We start from the raw sequence: 21,670 nt of genomic DNA on the forward strand, positions 1-21,670 counted from the left end.
GAGTAGAGGAAGGAAGTGTCTATCTACAGTTGTGCTCTATATGTGAATCTGACCCATATAACCTCTTACATTCAGGACCAGTTCAAGCTTCTGTGGGGCCTCCAGAGAAAACATAACTTCCCTCCCCCAGCAGGGGCATAACTCGAGGGGCGCAGCCACTGCAACCGCAGGGGGGCCCAGAGCTGTAAGTGGACCCAACTACTACTTCAATCCCTCCGATAAAGGGATCCATCCTTCAGATCAGGTGTTTTGTGGCTACACTTGTTATGGGTGTGAAGATTATGAAGGCTTCACTTGTTTTATGACTCTTGCAAGATGAGCCCCCAGGCTGTGAGGGTCACCAGAGGTTGACAAGGAAAGGGGTGTGACCATTGGAGGCCCTGTGATTTGCAGTTACGCCCTGGACCTCCAGAAACAAGTTCTTCCTCCCTCTTCCCACCCCCTCCCCTGATAGCAGGCATACCTCCCAACATTTTGCGATAACAAAGAGGGACTTCTTTAAAGTGAACCAGAGACGAAGCACCCTCATGTATTTTACCATATACAGGATCTTCTCAAAAAATTAGCATATTGTGATAAAGTTCATTATTTTCTGTAATGTACTGATAAACATTAGACTTTCATATATTTTAGATTCAAATACACACAACTGAAGTAGTTCAAGCCTTTTATTGTTTTAATGTTGATGATTTTGGCATACAGCTCATGAAAACCCAAATTTCCTATCTCAAAAAAATTTGCATATTTCATCCGACCAATAAAAGAAAAGTGTTTTTAAAACAAAAAAGTCAACCTTCAAATAATTATGTTCAGTTATGCACTCAATACTTGGTCGGGAATCCTTTTGCAGAAATTACTGCTTCAATGCGGCGTGGCATGGAGGCAATCAGCCTGTGGCACTGCTCAGGTGTTATGGAGGCCCAGGATGCTTCGATAGCGACCTTAAGCTCATCCAGAGTGTTGGGTCTTGTGTCTCTCAAGTTTCTCTTCGCAATATCCCACAGATTCTCTATGGGGTTCAGGTCAGGAGAGTTGGCAGGCCAATTGAGCACAGTAATACCATGGTCAGTAAACCATTTACCAGTGGTTTTGGCACTGTGAGCAGGTGCCAGGTCGTGCTGAAAAATGAAATCTTCATCTCCATAAAGCTTTGCAGCAGATGGAAGCATGAACCCACTTTTGAACCAGAAACAGCAGCAGAAGCGCCTGACCTGAGCTACAGAGAAGCAGCACTGGACTGTTGCTCAGTGGTCCAAAGTACTTTTTTCGGATGAAAGCAACTTTTACATGTCATTCAGGAAATCAAGGTGCCAGAGTCTGGAGGAAGACTGGGGAGAGGGAAATGCCAAAATGCCTGAAGTCCAGTGTCAAGTACCCACAGTCAGTGATATTCTGGGGTGCCATGTCAGCTGCTGGTGTTGGTCCACTGTGTTTTATCAAGGGCAGGGTCAATGCAGCTAGCTATGAGGAGATTTTGAAACACTTCATGCTTCCATCTGCTGAAAAGCTTTATGGAGATGAAGATTTCATTTTTCAGCAAGACCTGGCACCTGCTCACAGTGCCAAAACCACTGGTAAATGGTTTACTGACCATGGTATTACTGTGCTCAATTGGCCTGCCAACTCTCCTGACCTGAACCCCATAGAGAATCTGTGGGATATTGTGAAGTTGAGAGACGCAAGACCCAACACTCTGGATGAGCTTAAGGCCGCTATCGAAGCATCCTGGGCCTCCATAACACCTGAGCAATGCCACAGGCTGATTGCCTCCATGCCACGCCGCATTGAAGCAGTCATTTCTGCAAAAGGATTCCCGACCAAGTATTGAGTGCATAACTGAACATAATTATTTGAAGGTTGACTTTTTTTGTTTTAAAAACACTTTTCTTTTATTGGTCGGATGAAATATGCTATTTTTTTGAGATAGGAAATTTGGGTTTTCATGAGCTGTATGCCAAAATCATCAATATTAAAACAATAAAAGGCTTGAACTACTTCAGTTGTGTGTATTTGAATCTAAAATATATGAAAGTCTAATGTTTATCAGTACATTACAGAAAATAATGAACTTTATCACAATATACTATTTTTTTTTTTAGAAGATCCTGTATATCAGTGGTAACATTAGAGAAAACACCTACCCTGCTCTCTGTTTCATCCTTCACTGCTCAGGCTGCTTCTTATCAGCCCTGATAAAATCGCCGACTGAGCATTCAGTCTGGCTTTGCTCAGGAATCATTATAGCTGAGTCATTATAGCAGAGCCAGCAGGGGGCAGGCTTGGGCTTGAAAAGACATCAGAGAACACAGACTCAACTATAATGATTCCTGAGCAAAGCCAGACTGAATGCTTAGTCAGGGATTTTATCAGGGCTGATAACAAGCAGGCTCAGCAGTGAAGGATGAAACAGAGAGCAGGGTAGGCGTTTTCTCTAATGTTCCCACTGATATATATGGTAAAATACACGAGAGTGCTTCGTCTCTGGTTCACTTTAAGACATGCACTTGCCACACCCCCACTACACCCCTAGTCACACAAATTGACCAATTTTACCACCTCCAAGGACTATGAGAGTATACACACACAATCCGTTCATAGTCATTTAAAATCTGTTGATCCTCATACTACATTGAGGTGGTAAATTTGACCTTCAAAATTGAAGGTGTCTACCAGGCTTTAGAGGAAAAACAACAGGTATGACAAATGACAGGAAGGGATATAACATTTTTGCAATAGGAACACAGAACGGACCACTGTTACAAACTGGTTGAAAGTCAAACCCTTCTGCACTGTAAACATAGGTGCGGAGCAGAGTCAGGCTCCTTATAGTACACATCACATATGGCCCTTACCTCGATCCTCCATATCTGCAGCCCGGGGGTGGTTTTGTTTAGAGATTTTGTTTCTTTTTCCGTGAGTTCAGCCATGTTGGGGAGCCGGAAGATGGAGGGTCACCTGGAAGCCTGGAGATAAACATTTTTTAATGTTATCTCAAAGTTATTACAAAGTTCATATAGATAAAAACGTATAGATGTCTGCATGTGTTCCCAGGTAATGTGTGTCAACAAAACATCCGCTACATGACTAAAAGCAGGCGATCAGCACAGCAGCCAGGGAGGGAAGGAGCACTTTAAAGAGAAACTCCAATGAAAATAATGTAATAAAAAAGTGCTTTATTTTTACAATAATTATGTATAAATGTTTTAGTCAGTGTAAAATATTTCCTCTCATTGATTTACATTCTGACGTTTATCGCATGGTGACAGTTTTACTGCTGGCAGGTGATGTCAGTGGAAGGAGACGCTGCTTGCTTTTTTTGGTGGTTGGGAACAGCTGTTATTTCCCACAATGCAACAAGGCTCCCACAGTGTGATGTCAGAACCATGGTCCTTTGGACTGGATGAATCATTATTGTATATGTGTGCAATGGGACAATAAACTCAAGTTGTTCCCAACAAAGTCTGTATGCGGATCCCTTCTGTGATTTATAGAACCATGGTCCTGACATCACACTGTGGGAGGGGTTTCACCACAATATCAGCCATACAGCGCCCCCTGATGATCCGTTTGTGAAAAGGAATAGATTTCTCATGGGAAAGGGGGTATCAGCTACTGATTGGGATGAAGTTCAATTCTTGGTTACAGTTTCTCTTTTTATGCACGAACTGAATCATCACCAGGTCAGTTGGACTCATCAACTCACCCTGCAGCCGCTGACATTCCTGGCGGCGTGAAATACTATTCCTCCGCGAGATGCTACAGCTCGGAGGGAGAATGGATTTGTGGTCTGGCTATTGCAGATGCCTGAAATACATTTAAAATCCCACTGTGCCGCTATAGACGTGATAACATTACGCCTATGGCGGCACCAAGGGCAGGCGCTGCGCAGCTCTGAGCACACGCCGACATGGCCTGTCTCACACTTTAAAGTGAACCCGAGGTGAGAGTGATATGGAGGCTGCCATATTTATTTCTTTTTAAACAAGGCAGCCCTGCCGATTTGGCTGCAGTAATGTAGAATTTTACCAGAAACAAGCATGCAGTCAATCTTGTCAGATCTGACAATAATGTCAGAAACACCTGATCTGCTGCATGCTTGTTCTGGGTCTATGGCTAAAAGTATTAGAGGCAGAGGATCAGCTGGACAGCCAGGCAACTGGTATTGCTTATTGGAGGGAATGTACGAGGGCGGGGACCGGAGCTATGCAGGAGGTGGCTGAGAGTGACAGTGCGGCTGTGATTTATGGGGGACAGCAGAGCACGGGGGGGGGCAATATAAGCAGACCCAGCCTCTGTGTGCATTGTCAGAACTCCACCTCGGGTTCTCTTTAAAGTAAATATACAGTATATGTCAGCCTCTATATACTTCTCACCTTGAGTTCACTGTAAAACCAATGTGACAAACACCCGCCTATCTCATCTTACTGTGCCATAGTTGCCACTCAGGCCTCATCCACTAGAGACTTCTGGAGACAAATACACTGTGAGCAAAGTAAACCTTCAAGATTGGATGGTGTCAGGGCTGGTTTAAGCAACAATGGGGCCCCAGGGCAAAATAAACCTGGGGGCCCCCCCAACAGATACCCCGAAACAAAAATTGGCATTAAGGGACCTTTTTTGCAGCTGGTATAGTCAGGGTGTGAAGCCCCAATTGGTCGGAGCTCCTTATTCTGGCTATACCAGCCTGCATGGGGGACAAGGGGTTAAAAAGTTTCAGGAGGGGGGACCCCACAATTAAAAAAAAAAAAATTCCCACACTCTAAACATAAAAAAAAATTGGGAAAATAGGAAAAAATGCCAGGGATCTTCATACAGCCATATTGCGTCTGTATAGCGATCCCTGGCCAAAGCGCTGCGGCTGCATATAGACCCCCTGGAAACCCCGTCAGGAAATGTATTGCTCTTTCGTTTGATGCATGTAAAATTACACTACCGTTAGGTTTGCTACTAAAAGTGACATTTACCGCATTTAAAAGTATACTTTTTTCCTTCGAAATGTTAAAATCGATTTCCTCAAAAACTATAAGGACTTTTTGAAAAATTGTTTTTTCCTCTTATTCCCAATGATCTCCTTAACATATCCTGCAAATTTAGGGTTTCTAGCATTTAAGGTGGATTTGTTTTTAACCATTAAAGTCGGCAAGTTTTTAAATGTGTATTTTTTTTCCTTTGAAACTTTAAAATCGATTTTCTCAAAAACTATAAGGTCAATTTGATTTTTTTTTCCTCTTGTAGCCACTGGGGGCCCCTACAAGCTCTGGGGCCCTGGGGCAATTGCCCCCTTTGCCTCTATGGTAGCACCGGCCCTGGATGGTGTGCCTATACATCATACAATCTTGACTGTATGTACAAATGGTAAAAAATAAAGTAATCAATTTTACACTGGAAATCTGGTATTTTGCTGCCACCACTCTCCAGATGGAAAGGAGGTGGAGAGACCTCGGGCTAGCTATTCCTAAAAGGAAGAAAACGGTTATTTGCAACCTAACTAGGACAGGACAATGGGATGATTCCTGGTGGTTGAGACACCAACCGCCAAGGCTCTGCAGTGAGCGAGACCAGGAGCCCGATAGGGCAGTATCGTTAGGTAACGTTGGTATGAGAAGGGTAGTGAAATATACTCACAAGGGTGGGTTGCACTCCTGCAACCACCGACAGAGCTTACGGGAAATTAAACCGTTCCCGTTCGGTATCCCAGATCCGCTTGGCAGGTGCTGGTCGGTCACTCTCCTTAGGTATTTGGACACGTGGTATTCCATATACCACCCCGAAGGGTTGGACTACAACTAAGAAGACTTGTTGGAGGCGCCCAGAATATAATTATCTTAAATCATTAAGTATAGGACAAGGCCAAGCACACTAATAACTATGCTGTGTTCCTTTTTTTCTTTCTCTGCCCGAAAGAGTTAAAGATCAGGTATGTAAGTGGCTGACTCAGTCCAGACTCAGACAGGAAGTGACTACAGTGTGACCCTCACTGATAAGAAATTCCAACTATAAAGCACTTTCATAGTAGAAAATGGCTTCTGAGAGCATGAAAGAGATAAAAAGGATCAATAGATCATAGATTTTAGCTTTGGCATACTTCAATGAATGTGTCACTGAGCAAAAACAATAAAAAAACGTTAAAACTTAAAAAGTAGATTTAAACATAAATTAAACTGTGGAATATCTTAAAAAGTCCTTTTTAGGAGAAGGAAGATAAATATAATCGTTTATTTAATCAGTTTATTTTCGCTTTGGGTGTCCTTTAAATTATATCCAGTGGTAAGCACGCTCACATGGCATTGGATAACTGGTGCTAGATCGCAATGTATGCCCGGCCTCGCCCTCACCATTGCTGTAGGTATAATTGTGTGCAGTTCATCATACAAACCTTCTGCAGGTGTATTCATTAATAGACCACAGAGCGGGTAGAATAATCTGAGCCATAAAACGCGCGTGTAATCTCCCAGTGTCATAAAGCACGATGGTCTTTGTCCCCAGTATCTGTCACGCTCATGTCAGCGGCTGTCACAGCGGTTCGGGGAGCCCTGCGCTGGCACAGAGGCTGCTGGTGACTTGCGTGGCTATGTGTGATAGTTGGCAGCATATAAGGGGCCCCTCTGAGATACGACGTGATGCCAGGTTTACGGGCGCTCTTACTGCCAACTTCCCCAGATATGGGAGCGTGCCAGTGGCTGGAACCTGCTGACTGTGACAGTTACACTAACTGCTAATTCACATCAGCAAAGTGCACAAACAAGAAAGAGGGCATCAAAGTTCACCTGTCATAAGTGAAATGTGGAGGCTGCAATTATTGACCTTCTAAGATGTTAATTTACGATGCAAGTTATAATATTTCAGTGTGCGGCACTGAGCGCCGTGTGCCGAAGCTGGACGCCGTTGTAGCAGCAATGCTAAGTTGAGCGCTCTGAGTAGCGGTAATTCAGGGCTCTGGCGGTTGCCGCCCCCCAAATTACACCTCCCCCTGAGTTGCGACGACTCGGAGGGGGAATAGTATTTAACGCCGCCGGGAGTTTAGCGGCAGCAGGGAGAGCCGTCATTCAACTCTCCCTGCACGGAACTGAGCGGAGCCACAGTAATATGTACACGTTAATTTACTGTAACGCCACCGGTGAGTTTGAATGACGGCTCACCCAGCTGTCGCTCAAATTTGCGCCTGCGTTAACTACTATCCACCCCCTCCGAGTCGGAGCAACTTGGAGGAAGAAGTAATACAGGGTTGCCGAAAAACCCGTGATGTGGGTCACAGAAATTACCTGGAGTCAAGGGAGTAACTGCAAACCATGGGAATCACCAGCAAAACCTTACATACTGGTTTCACACTGTCAATTGGCTTTATCAATGCTGTGCGCCACATCTGCCGCACCGCCAAAAACAGGCCTGCAGGGAACACCACGTTAGTACGCAACGTTCCCTGTCTGGTATTTGGTCAAGCAGGAAGTGACGGGCGCTTGCGATCACTTCCTGCTTCTGGTATGCGGATGTGCAGGGAATAGATTGTAAAAATAGGCTTCCGCGCCGCAACGTCACAATGCCAAAAAAAACCTGCATCGCCATAGACTAACATGACTTCCGGGCCGACACAGATCGACGCAGGTCACCACAGGACCCAAACGGTAACGTAGGTATGCGCTAGCGTCACTTCTGGCACAGTGTACTGCAATGTGGGAAGTATGAACTTAACCATAGACTTTCATTAGACTGCGGTAGCAGTGCGGCAGTTTGCTGCGCCGCCACAATGTGAAAGGGCTTCCAATGTTCTCACCTCCTCCCTTACCTCCCCTTGGTGCCCCTCGCAGCCTGGGAATCCATCTCACAAGGGTCATAATCATAAAACAAGAGTGGCCATCATGATCTTTACACCCATAACAAGTGTAGCCACAAACACACCTGATCTGAAGGGTGGAGCCATTGATTGCAGGCAGTGGCTTAAGTAGAAATCACCTTCCCTGCACACTGCAAAGGGATTGTCTACAAATCTTTGTCAACAAAACTTTGTATGATTCATTATCAGTGGCTGAGCAGATGCAGTCATTAGAACAATTGTGCAGAGAGCAGAAAGTTTCTTCTCTCCTTTCCCTTAGTTGTCAGTCTCCCAGGATGGGGCCCACTGTGGCTTCTGGGCCCCCCTGCAGCTGCATCCCTTGCAGGGTCTATTGTTACGCCCCTGATTGCAGGAAGGGTAGGTTTGCAGTTGGGGCCCCTCACAGCTCTTGGTTGTCCTGCAGTGGCAGGGGCTGCTCTCCGCTAGTTCCGCCCCACCTGGAGAGGGAATTGGTGGCAGCAATAGTTATGGAGGAGGGAAATGGTGGCAATAGGCTGGGGGTTAATGATGGGGGCAGGGGGGGGGGGGGGGAATTGAGGTAAGTGTTTGGGAGAGTAGAACTTAGGGGAAGCCCATTTAATGTTTGCTGGGTCAGGGTTTGTGGTTAGGCCCGGATCGTACGCAGCTTATACTTGGAATGTTGCTGGGCTCCCTTGACGTGTTTTTTGCCCCTACAAGTGGTGAGATGTCGTGAAAACAATAAGCCGGGGAAAGAATGGGACCCCCAAAAACAACCTTAAGGTGGCCATACATGGTACAATTTTTCATTTTTTTCCCATTAGATAATTTAATTCGATTATTCCGTTAGATCGAATATACATTTTTTTCCAGCATGTCCGATCAGAAAAAACAGGATAATCGTTTGAATTTCTTGATCGGAAAAAAAAAATATTTTCAACTTTCATTCAATTCGATCATTTAGATCGAATAAACGGGAAAATTGAACATTTTTATTGTACCGTGTATGGGCACCATTAGTCATCTTTGTCACTAACGTGTTCTCATTCCATACACAGGATTTGTAGATTCCCTCTTAAACAGAATCTTTTTTTTTTTTTTAAATTCTTCTCCCTCACTCCTGTAACCCCCCCCCCCCCTTCCCAATTCATACCAGATTCATGGTAAGCCCCCCCCCCCTTCCCCCACCTCAAAACCTTTGGAGACTGAGCCTTATGTCATGCTGCCCTTACACTGTGGGACTCCCTGCCACACCCAATCAGGACATCTCCATCCCTGGAAATCCAAACTGAAAAGCCACCTGTCTGGCATTTATGAACACCTGATCATTTCCTCTGCAGCACAGCCCAGCCTGCAACCCAGGCATTATTTACACTGGCTTTGGAACATTCAGAAACCAAACATTTTGCAGAGATCGCCTGACAGGACTAAAGATGTCGCCACCTGAGATAATTTAAATCAGGGAGAGGAAAGATTTTACAATGTGCAAACACTGACTAAATCATTTATAAATGAAAATTGTATAAAGATAAGCAATTTTATTCCTTACTTTATCTTCACTGTGGTTGCTCTTTAAAGAGAAACTCCGACCAAGAATTGAACTTTATCCCAATCAGTAGCTGATACCTCCTTTTACATGAGTAATCTATTCCTTTTCACAAACAGACCATCAGGGGGCGCTGTATGGCTGATATTGTGGTGAAACCCCTCCCACAGGAAACTCTGAGTACCGTGGTACTCCTGGCAGTTTCCTGCCTGTGAACCTTGTTGCATCGAGTTTCCAACTGCCAAAAAAGCATGCAGCAGCTACATCACCTGCCAACAGTAAAAATGTCACCATGTAATAAATGTCAGAATGTAAATCAGGGATTTAAAAGATTTTTACAATGGGCAAACACTGAGTAAATCATTTATACATAATTATTGTAAAAATGAAGCACTTTTTTTATTACATTATTTTCACTGGAGCACGCCCACAATGGTTGATGTCTGAAGGAATCGGGACTCGGTTCCTCCTTGGGCGATAGTTTGGAGTGCTGTACAGAGTGAGAGCTCGTTCATACTATGGGCGTTTTCGGCCTTTTTTCAAGCGCAGGCGATTTTGAAAATCACCCACAAAACGCTTGTGCAATGAATCTATGAGAAGGTTCATATCAGCGCGGTTCGTGCGCTGTGCATGCAGCAAAGCGGTGCCTGCACCATTTTTGGGGCGTTTTTTGGTATAATGGAAGGTATAGGAAGAGCGCTAAACTCTCACAAAACCAGTTTATGTGGCAATTGCATTCGTGTTTTTTAGAATAAATACATTTATTATTTTCCGGGTCAAAGAGTTCACTTCCTGATTTGCGTCAGGGAGTTAATTACAAAGCTGCTCTGGAAAATCGCTTTTACCAGAAACGCAGCGCGCAGTGAGGGCTTTCCGGATCTTCCAACAAGCTGGAGGAGCAGCTGCATTGCCCAGCTCAGTGTAGTGTGTATAATGTACCACCAGGCTCTATACAATGCAGGCACTTCCTCTCTGACTCATCTGTATGTTGGTTTTACCCGAGGAACTGTTTCTATATATAGATAACCTGCGCAGAGATAACAGATCTGAGGGCTGGTGCACACCAAAACCCGCTAGCAGATCCGCAAAACGCTAGCAGATTTTTAAACGCTTTTTTTTATTTTTATGAGGCGTTTTGCTAGCGTTTTGCGGATTGCTGCTGCGGTTTTCAGTATAGTAGATTTCATATATTGTTACAGTAAAGCTGTTACTGAACAGCTTCTGTAACAAAAACGCCTGCAAAACCGCTCTGAAGTGCCGTTTTTCAGAGCGGTTTGCGTTTTTCCTATACTTAACATTGAGGCAGAAACGCATCCGAAATCCAAAAAATGCCTCACCCAGGCATTTTTCATTTCCGCAAAATGCCTCCCGCTCTGGTGTGCACCACCCCATTGAGATACATTGACCAAGCAGATCCGCAGCCGCAAGCGGATCTGAAAACGCCCAAAAAGCCGCCCGGTGTGCACCAGCCCTGACAGTTTACTTTCATCCAGGAGAAGCTGGACTGCCTTTAAAGAGAAACTCCGACCAAGAATTGAACTTTATCCCAATCAGTAGCTGATAACCCCTTTTACATGAGAAATCTATTCCTTTTCATAAACAGACCATCAGGGGGCGCTGTATGGCTGATATTGTGGTGAAACCCCTCCCACAAAGAAATTCTGAGTGATGTGCTCCTGGCAGTTTCCTGTCTGTGAACCTTGCTGCATTGTGGGAAATAGCTGTTTACAGCTGTTTCCAACTGCCAAAACAGCAAGCAGCAGCTACATCACCTGCCAACAGTAAAAATGTCACCATGTAATAAATGTCAGAATGTAAATCAGGGAGAGGAAAGATTTTACAATGGGCAAACACTGACTAAATCATTTATACATAATTATTGTAGAAATGAAGCACTTTTTTATCACATTATTTTCACTGGAGTTCCTTTTTAAAAGGACCACTCCTGGGGGAAAAAAGTAAGCAGCTGAAATCTGACAGAACTGACAGGTTTTGGAGTAGTCCATCTCCTCCGGGGGGGGGGGGGGTCTCAGGGATTGCTTTGTTTTCAAAAGCATTCCCTGAACTGTGGTTAGGGAGGCTGGCTGGTATCTTAATATTTTGGCAGTTAGACTTTGCAACGGCTGTTCTGGAAATTCTTTTGAAAACAAAGAAAACCCTGAGAATTCCCCATGAAGAGATTGCCAAGTCCAAAACCTGTCAGATTTCAACTGCTTACTTTCTTCGCTATATTGGTCCTTTAAAAGGTAAAATAATGCAATAAATCAAAAGACAAAAAAAGAAAAAAACCAACCCCCCCCCTCCCAAAACTAGCTGTTCTGTATAATGGATCTGCAACATACAGCATCTCCGAACTTCAGGAAGGAAAAGAGGAACCCATCCAAGTGGCAAGCGCTTCCAGCACAGAACACGCCCCCAACACAGAACACGCCCCCAACACAGAACACGCCCCCAACACGCCCCCGGCTAGGAGCAGAGAGGATCAACAAGGTGGAAATAATTCCAGCTTGCATTGAAATATAATGCAAATCATGTGGGCCTTGGCCCAATCACATGCAATTCCTGACGATTTTAATTGGTCCAATACCAAGCTAAATACAGTTTGCAATATTATAGATAGTCCTCAGCAAAATAAGGACACCAGAAAAAAACCCACCAGCACAGCAGCCCCCGCTATGTTTTAATATGACCCAGGCGAGGCTAGCAATATTTCATCACCTAATAGCAGACACATTTTTAAAAAGTCCAGTCTAGGTTATTATTATTATTTAGTATTTATATAGCGACGACATATTACGCAGCGCTGTACAGAGAATATTTTCTTGTCACTAACTGTCCCTCAAAGGAGCTCACAATCTAATCCCTGCCATAGTCATATGTCTAGGTATGTATTATGTAGTGTAAGTACTGTAGTCTAGGGCCAATTTTAGGGGGAAGCCAATTAACTTATCTGTATGTTTTTGGGATGTGGGAGGAAACCAGAGTGCCCAGAGGAAACCCACAGAGACACGGGGAGAACATACAAACTCCTTGCAGATAGTGCCCTGGCTGGGATTCGAGCCGGGGACCCAGTGCTGCAAGGCGAGAGCGCTAACCACTTCGCCACCATGCTGCCCGTTTCACTTGTGATATGCCTACTGGCAGAGCCAGAGCATCCACCAGGCGACTTAGGCATGTGCCTAGGACCTGGAGGGAGTCTAGTGACCTGGATGAAGATAGCACCTACCAAACCCAACTTTCCAAAAATCAAGGTCTGCCTACTGGAGAAGCTCTGTGATCTCCACAGACCCTTGAGCAAAGTCTTGTTTCTAATTAATCTGTGACAGGAATTGTGCTCCCTCTAGTGGTACCCTGTTCATACTGCATGCTGTTAGGCTGCCATTACTGGCTGCATCGAGTATTGCTTGTCATGCAATACTGCAGAGCTATTATACCTCGCCTGTATATTAGTGTAATAATTAAAGAGATACTTTGACCCCATCCATAATTGTTTCAGGGCAGGGCAGAAGAGGAATTTGCCTTTGTTCACAAATGTCTTTATAAGAGGGTAAAAAAACGCAGTCATCAGAGGTGTTCAGAAGATTCAGAGCGCAAATCTTTAAATAATATATTCCAAAACCATTTTTATTTTCTACCCCAAAACAGTATCCATGTGACCAGAGGGGCGGGGTGTTTCCACAGAGCATCGCATCATCTGAGGACTGCAATATTACCGCACCACTGTGTGTGTCAGAGGAAAGGTAGTAGTGGGGGAAAAAATTACTACATTGCAAAGGGAGAAGCTAAAAATGGATGATAGATCAAGACATTATTAATATTTGCCCTGTAGCTCTTTCATGTTTAAACCACCGTGAGGTGGCAGGTCAGCATCTTTACTGCTGGCAGACAAGATGAAAAACAGACAGCACCAACTAACAATGTGATAGGCTAAAAGCACACACTCACACTCACACTCACACTCACACTCTCTCTCTCTCCCTCTCTCTCTCCCCTCTCTCTCTCTCTCCCCCTCTCTCTCTCTCTCCCCCCCCCCCCCCCCCCCTTCCCGATGATCGGTTTGTAAAAAGGTAAAGAGTATTAGCTACTGATTGGGATGTTCAATCCTGGGCTAAAGTTCCTGTTGAATCCCTCTTCCAGGGCCAGATTTACATCACAGGAGCCTAAAGAGACAGATGTCCTGGCACCCTAGACTTCACCCTCCATGAACCTACAAACCCCCACCGAACCGCACCGCAAGTGTGCTGGCTGGCCTAGCTTTCACTCCTCCCGCACTTCCCTTGCCCAGCGTAGGTAGCTACAGTTGCTCTTTAGTATTAGGTAGCCAGAGGTACTCAGTATACGTAGCTAGAGGCACTCAGGGAAGGGAGTGAGCCGCCTTTCCATTATCAGGCGCCTGTGGGCACAAGCCTACAGTGCTTTATGGTAAATCCGGCCCTGCCCTCTTCACAAGACAATCAGGTAAACACACTCAGAGGAGATCTCAATAAAGCAACAAGCGCTAATCCGCCCCCTGCTCAGGTGCTACTGTTTGTGAGAAGCCCTTATGAACAGACGGCAGATATTACTGGTTTGCGGACAACAATTTCAGAATCTAACAAAAGACAATTACTTGTCAAATAACCCTTCCACGCTGGTGTATTTTCAGTGAGTTGCGTAATTTTACCGCAGAGTGACGCTAAAGCAATGAAAGTCTACGGGACATTTCATATTGGAGGCGGTGTGATGTGATGCGCCAAAAGTATCTGATTTGACGTGAGGTCAACAGCAGGTTATGGGGCAGCATCTGTGGTGAGGCGAGTTGCCCGGAAGTCATATAAGGGCTGGTGCACATCGAGCAGGTTTTTTTTGGCGTTTTTGCAGCCGCTTGCGGCTGTGGATACGCTCGGTCAATGTATCTCAATGGGGTGGGTCACACCAGAGCTGGAGGCGTTTTGCAGAAACGCATAGTCCAAGGGGGAAAGGCATTTTTTGGATTGCGGAGGCGTTTCTGCCTCCAATGTAAAGTATAGGAAAAACGCAAACCGCTCTGAAAAACGGCAGTTCAGAGCGGTTTGCCAGGCATTTTTGTTACAGTAGCTGTTCAGTAACAGCTTTACTGTAACAATATATGAAATCTACTACACCAAAAACGCTTCCCAAAACCGCAAAATGCTAGGTGAAACGCTACAGAAAAATAAGAAAAAGCATTTCAAAATCTGCTAGCATTTTGCGGATCTTCCAGCGGGTTCTGGTGTGCACCAGGCCTATGTCAATGGTGACGCAGATATTTTAAACTGCTTGGCATTAGCTTTGCGCATACGCCAATTTTATCGTGATGCACATCCTGTTTGCGGAACATATTGCTTGCAATATGTATTCCCGCTACAGGAAGGGAGCAGTAGAGAGCCTCATTTATGGTGTGTTTAGGCGCCAAGAATTACATTAACGCAGGTATCTATGAAGCTTGTTTTTTTGCGGTGCTTTGCGGTGGAATCATTCCCGGATTCACATCACAGGAGCCTATAGGCACAGATGTCCTGACACCCTAGACTCCGCCCTCCATATACCTACAGACCCCCACCAAACCGCACCGCAAGTGTGCCTACTGTCCCAGTTGCAGTGATGATTGTAATCAGCTCATTACGATTACGCACATTTTCACGTAAATGTTTGCAATTACGATTTAATTACGATACATTTAATTGATTTCGTATAGTCATTTGTAATTTCACGTAAAATTTCCCTTAATGTTCGCGTAATTTTGTGCCGAATTTAGCAGTGAACAGCAATGCCCCCATACATGCTAGTGACACCAGAATTGCTTCAGATGTTAAAGAGAATCTGAACTGTAAAATTCTTACAATAAAAAGCATACCATTTTATTCATGATGCTCTCCTGGGCCCCTCTGTGCTGCAATCCTGGCTTGTAATTGCCAGTTTTAGGCAGTGTTTACAAACAAAAGACATGGCTGCTAACCAGAGTGTGATAGGCTGAGAGGAGCTCAGTCTGTGACTCATACAGAGCCTACAGGGGGCCTGGAGAGGGTTTGTATAGCTTCTATCCTATCACAAGCAGAGCAGCACATTTGTGCCTGAGCCTGACAAAGCCATCAGAGGAAAGACAATTACATTATATAACAGAGATAATACAGCCACTGTGCAACTAGGAAAGGCTGCAGTAAGACAGACCACATTAGAACAGGTATAGGAACTTATAGGATAGACGAAATAAGGCTGAACGTTTTTTTACAGAGTCTCTTTAAGAAGAATAGTGGGTACAAGTGCCTCTTAGTATTAGGTAGCCAGAGCTATCCTTAGTATTAGGTAGCTAGAGGTACTAGCTAGTCAAGCAAAAATATCAAATGAACATTATATATATATATATATATATATATATATATATATATATATATATATATATATATATATATATATATATATATATATATATATATATATATATATATATATATATATATATATATATATATATATATATATCTTGTTGAAGAGGCCCTGTAGTGACTTATAGCAGAATGCAGTAAATCATGCAGGATCCCCACTTTAACGGTAATTTTATTGGTTTCAGCATTAGAAACACTTCCTATATATAGCTGTATACTGGTATGTAGCCCCGCCCTCCCAGTGATGCTTAGCCTAGGCTGCTTAGCTATATGGAATTCGAACCTTCCCCAGAGCATCCTGAGAGATCAGGCATTAATTTGTACACTGAGTGTGTAAACATTCCATAGAGCTGCACCTGACAGTACTAAAGCTGTGGCCACCATTTTACGCCATTATATTTATTACGATATTTTCACTACAGTTCCTCTTTTAAATAAAAGTACAAGGTGAAAAGTGTACCGAAATATGTACAAAATCATCACTGCTGCGTGTAATGAGAATAACGTACAAATGTGGGTGCAAATCGTCATAAAAATGAAAATTCGACAGATCAGTAAATCATAAAAAGGTAAGAGAGCGAAGTCCACACCAAGCAATAGTTATTAATGACAGTGTTAGTTCCCCATCCTAGATGTGTCATTGTTAGTACAGGTAAATAGGGGACATTATTGTCATTAATCATTAAACTTCCGCAGACATCTATAGCTGTTCTGTGTTTTCCACGGACATCTAAAGGCATTTTAGTGCAAAACTACTTTCACCTGCAGCGGAGGTCTATAGGTATCTTTATTTCCCCACAGACATGTAAAAGGCATTTCATACAAAGTTTTAGCTCACTGCCAACTCTCTACTTTACTTGAAATATGAAAATAATTTGACATGATTTTTTTTTTGTTGATGCAAAATGATGCAAAAATGTTAAAAAATAGAGGAGGTAGTGGTGGACTTACCAGTTTTGGAGTATGTACTGTATTTTTTGGACTATAAGACTCACTTTTTTCTCCCCGAAAAATGTGTGTGTGTGTGTGTGGGGGGGGGGGGGGGGGGGTGGAGTCACTGCGTCTTATAATCCAAATTCAGGGCATTCCTGACTTGTGAACGCCTGCCCATATGAACCTCCAACCCGCCGCAATGTTGGGGACTCCCTGTTCTGTGCCTATGCAGAGGAGGACACAGGGGGACGAATGAAGGACGCAGGGACACAAAGGGGCATAGAGGAGGACACAGGGGGGCACAAAGGGGCATAGAGGAGGACACAAGGGGGCACAAAGGGGCATAGAGGAGGACACAGGGGGGCAGAAAGGGGCATAGAGGAGGACACAAGGGACATAGAGGAGGACACAAGGGACATAGAGGAGGACACAAGGGACACACAGGGGCATAGAGGAGGACACAAGGGACACACAAAGGGGCATAGAGGAGGACACAAGGGAGGCACAAAGGGGCATAGAGGAGGACACAAGGGACATAAAGAGGCATCAAGGAGGACACAAGGGACATAGAGGAGGGCACAAGGGGGACACAAAGGGGACATAGAGGAGGACACAAGGGACATAGAGGAGGACACAAGGGGGACACAAAGGGGACATAGAGGAGGACACAAGGGGGACACAAAGGGGGCATAGAGGAGGACACAAGGGACATAGAGGAGGACACAATGGAGGCACAAAGGGGCATAGAGGAGGACACAAGGGACATAAAGAGGCATCAAGGAGGACACAAGGGACATAGAGGAGGACACAAGGGGGACACACAAAGGGGCATAGAGGAGGATACAGGGAGGCACAAAGGAGCATAGAGGAGGACACAAGGGGGGCACAAAGGGGCATAGAGGAGGACACAAGGGGGACACAAAGGGGCATAGAGGAGGACACAAAGGGGCATAGATGAGGACACAAGGGGGGCACAAACGGGCATAGAGGAGGACACAAGGGGGGCACAAAGGGGCATAGAGGAGGACATGACGGGGACAGAGGAGGAAACAGGGAGACACAAGAGGTACAAAGGCGGCTTAATCCACAAGATGCCCCTTCACCATGGATGCACCAGGTTTAGTATATATTTTTTTCCCCTGGTTTTTGTCCTCTAAACCTAGCTGTGTGTTATAGTCTGATAAATACAGTAAATACATTATTTTGTTGAACATTATCAATAGCATCTTGTGTCTGCTTAGCGGAGGTAAGTCTCCCACTCCCTCCTCTATTTTTACATTTTTTGCATTTTTTTTATTCTTCTGGTGCCTCTGTCTGCTTTTATGTTACCCGAGTCCTTATTGGAGGGGTGATACCCCCTTTCTTCTGATGTACAGAGAGCGATTTCCTAATCCTGAGTGGGGGACAGGTCTAATCTCCCCACCTGCTTTCATAGTGGATGGTAACCCTGTTTTGGGTGAATTAGGTCTCTTTCGCAGTGGGACGTTGCGTTTGATGCGACGTTAAAGTCACACAACGTGCCTCTAATGCAGCGCATGTAGGTTATAGAATTGGACGTTATTTTGCACTGCGTTATGTGTCTCTTGGTGCGCCGTTTTCGTTGTATACTCATGGAACGAAAACGGTGCATGCGTTACATTTAAAGAAAAAACCTTACTGATCATGTGCAACACACATAACGCAGCAGATACATTGCTAAACCCACAGCATGCAGCACTTTTTTTAATAACGCTACACATTACACACTAACGCAACGTGTGCACTGTGAATGTCGCACAGGCCTAGTATTGCTGTGCGTTACTCTGCATGAAAGTATTTTCTAACGTGCGACTTTAACGTCGCACTGTGAAAGAGGCCTAATTGTATCAATACTCCATCATATCCAAATCACCAGTACATACATAGTACACTATATTGGGGACTCGGTGTCCCCCTTTTTGTGTTACTGCAAGAGTTGATTTGTCCAATTGACATTAGATTTTCACAATAATTAGCATCATTCTCAATCTTCTAAAATTTTCCCTAGAAAAAAAATAGAAGCTGAGGGTTTGGTAGCGGATATTGATTTTACTTTTAGCACGAGCGTATCCGTTCTGATTGCATTGATTTCTAATAATCATTACAATTAAATGCCGGCTATGATCGATCTCTCCCAAGCCCACAATGTCAATAACCCTCGTAAAATCTTTGGTAGCTAAAAATAAATACATAATGTGTAAGCAGGGGCGTAGCAATAGGGGGTGCAGAGGTAACGACCGCATCGGGGCCCTTGGGCCAGAGGGGCCCCGAAGGGCCCTCCCTCAACTACAGTATTAGCTCTCTATTGGTCCTGTGCTGGTAATAATCACACCTATAGATGCTTTGAATAGTGGTAATCATTAACAAACTGTTCCCCACCCCCTTCTTGTACCTCTGACACTGTAGTTGCCATTGGCAGGTTTTGGTGCGCCGTATTAATTGTTATGTATTGTTATGCGTGGGGGGCCCCATTGTAAAACTTGCATTGGGGCCCATAGCTCCTTAGCTATGCCACTGTGTGTAACTCTGACAAACTTTGGGCCAAACTTTTCCACGGACGGCTCCCAATGACTGGTATCATCGCAGCCAAACACTTTTTGGCTACCGTGTTAAAAGGGAGGGGGGGGGCATAGCTTATTATCGTTTGGCATCTACAGTGATGGAGGGATGGAATGTAGGGAGCCGTGACCCCCGCCAACTCCAGAAGCTGCATGCGGCGCCTGGGAAAAGTGCTACGACCGCGGCGCTTGAGCCGTTAAACAACGTGAAATGAATGCTCCCATTCATCTCAATTAAGACGCAGTGGCTCGTATGCAATTCACTTTTTCTCCAGAGTTGTCTCCTGGGAGACAATTTTTCCTCTTCTATTTTGAATAACTTGTAAGCACTTTGCAATCGGAAAAAGTACCTAAAAGAAGGTGAAAAAGTACTAACGATAGTAAGTATTTTCTTGCTTGCTGGTGATTTAAAGGGTATTTTTATTTACAATTTGTTAACAAGTTAGAAAATATCATGTAGGTTAAAACCAGGGGCGGCGCCAGGTGGGTGCTTTGGGTGCTGAAGCACCCCCTAAAATCCTCCAAGCACCCTATTAGCACCCCCTAAAAAACAGGTGCTGATTTGAATTTTTTTTTCGTACAGCGCTGCTCTGTTGCTTTCATTTTTCCCAGGCACTAGCCCAGCCCACTAGCCCAGCCCCGTCTAGCCCAGCCCACTAGCCCAGCCCACTAGCCCAGCCCACTAGCCCAGCCCCGTTTAGCATGCCACTCATGCTGCTGTGCTCTGCTTAGGCTCCCCCTTGCTGTGTGCGCCGCAGCGATTGATGTCAGACGTTCCCTGCGCAGCGCACGCTGACGTGACGTCACTCGGCCAGGCAGCATAAAACTGCGCATGCCGTGTGGTGTCGGCGTGGTGAGGGTGGAGCCGTGGACGTGAGGAGAGAGGGAGCCCAGAGCGCGGAGACGAGCAGCGAGAGAGAGTCCGTCAGTCAGAGCCTGGGCTGGAGACAGAGAGTGGGGAGGTCTGGAGTCGGAGAGAGGAGAGCCAGTCCCATTGTATGAGTGAGGGAGACATCTGCATCACCATAGACTTTCATTATGTGCGTTTTGGCGGCCAGCCTGCATAACATGCAACAAAATCAGCGGTTTTAAAAATGCAGGTTTTGAAAACGCATAGAAAGCGCATATGCGTTTTTATTTGCATTTTTTCCTGCAGCCCATAGACTTCCATTAGCAGCAAAAATGCAGCATTTTCCGTAATGCTAGCGTTTCTGCTATGTAAGCCCCCAGCCAGAAACTGTGTACATGCATGGCTGGATTGGAGGCAAGGCAACAAAGGCCATGACCTTGGGCACCAGGAAGCAAGGGGCAGGAAGTGGGCTTGCACACACCCTTCTTCCATAGGGTAAAGCGGTCAAGCAAAGCACAGGATGGGAGAGGAGCAGGACAGAGGATGGGGGTCCTCAAGTCACAGTGGGCGGGGTGGGGTTGACAGGGAGCCTTGGGCGGTAAAATGTACAAGTCTGGCCCTGTGTACATGTCCATGCGCATTAGATAGATAAAGTTTTTTAAGTTTGGAAAAGTTATAGCTTCTGTCCTAGTTTCATAGTTGTCCTGCTCCTCCTGCCCTGGTGACACCCTGAGTTTCAACAACATCTCTTAGTGTCACCATCAGCCTCTCCAGGGAGGGAATCCCCATCTCATGTGTTATTCTTTTTCTTTTGACACAGTTAAATACAAGTTATTTCTAAAAATACTTCTTCCAGCTACTTAATGTTTTTTTTCTTTTTCTTCTCGCTTCCTTTATGACTGCCAGGGCCTAGGCACAGCCCAGCAAAGTTAATAACCCTTCCCTGCTCTTTTCAGAACTCAAAGAAAAAAAATGGGTGTTTTCAGTTGGATCATAAATAAAGCTAAGGTTGTATTGAATGGATGTTAGATCAATCACTCACAAAGTCATAATGCCGGGATCACAAGGCATGATCTAAGGAGTGATGATGACCAATAACTTATGTTATTCATTATTGATTGACATTTATCAGGGTCGATTCCACAATCCATGGCACGGGACTGTGCATTACGCTAGAGCACAGGTGTCAAACTGAAATTCATAGTGGGCTGAAAATTGAGCTCTGGGACCATGTCGTGGGCCAACCTCAATGTCTAGTGGCTACCCTCCCTCATAAAGTTTCCTGGTATCTAATAGCCCCTCTCCATCCCCTATAGAATACCCTGATGTTTAGTGGTCCTCCATCATCTATAAAATGCCCTGGTGTTTAATGGTCCTCCCTCCCCTGTACAGTTTCCTTGTGTTTAGTTGCCCCCTCCTTTCCCTATACAGTTCCCTGGTGTCTAGTGGCCCCCTTCCTTCTCCTATACAGTTCCCTGGTATCTAGTGCTGTCCCTCTCCCCATATGGCCTAGGTCTTCCCTCGAATATAGCTTCTCTGGTGGTCTAGAGTGGGCCAAACCTAATGCAAAGTGGGGAAACCACCTGGGGGCCA

General features: G+C 45.0%; 1 protein-coding gene across 9 annotated transcripts in view; it reads right to left on the reverse strand.

The window, feature by feature from the left end:
- Positions 1–21,670, reverse strand: part of VIL1 (villin 1) — a 139,808-nt gene that overhangs the window by 63,686 nt on the left and 54,452 nt on the right. For all 9 annotated transcript variants that reach the window (XM_068246052.1, XM_068246053.1, XM_068246055.1 and 6 more), the window contains one exon: positions 2,853–2,963. In XM_068246052.1, the coding sequence (XP_068102153.1) occupies positions 2,853–2,927 (75 nt within the window). In that variant the 5' untranslated portion in view covers positions 2,928–2,963. The remainder of the gene's footprint in view (positions 1–2,852; positions 2,964–21,670) is intronic.

The sequence above is a fragment of the Hyperolius riggenbachi genome, chromosome 7 (genome assembly GCF_040937935.1).
Source record: "Hyperolius riggenbachi isolate aHypRig1 chromosome 7, aHypRig1.pri, whole genome shotgun sequence".
NCBI lineage: Eukaryota > Metazoa > Chordata > Amphibia > Anura > Hyperoliidae > Hyperolius > Hyperolius riggenbachi.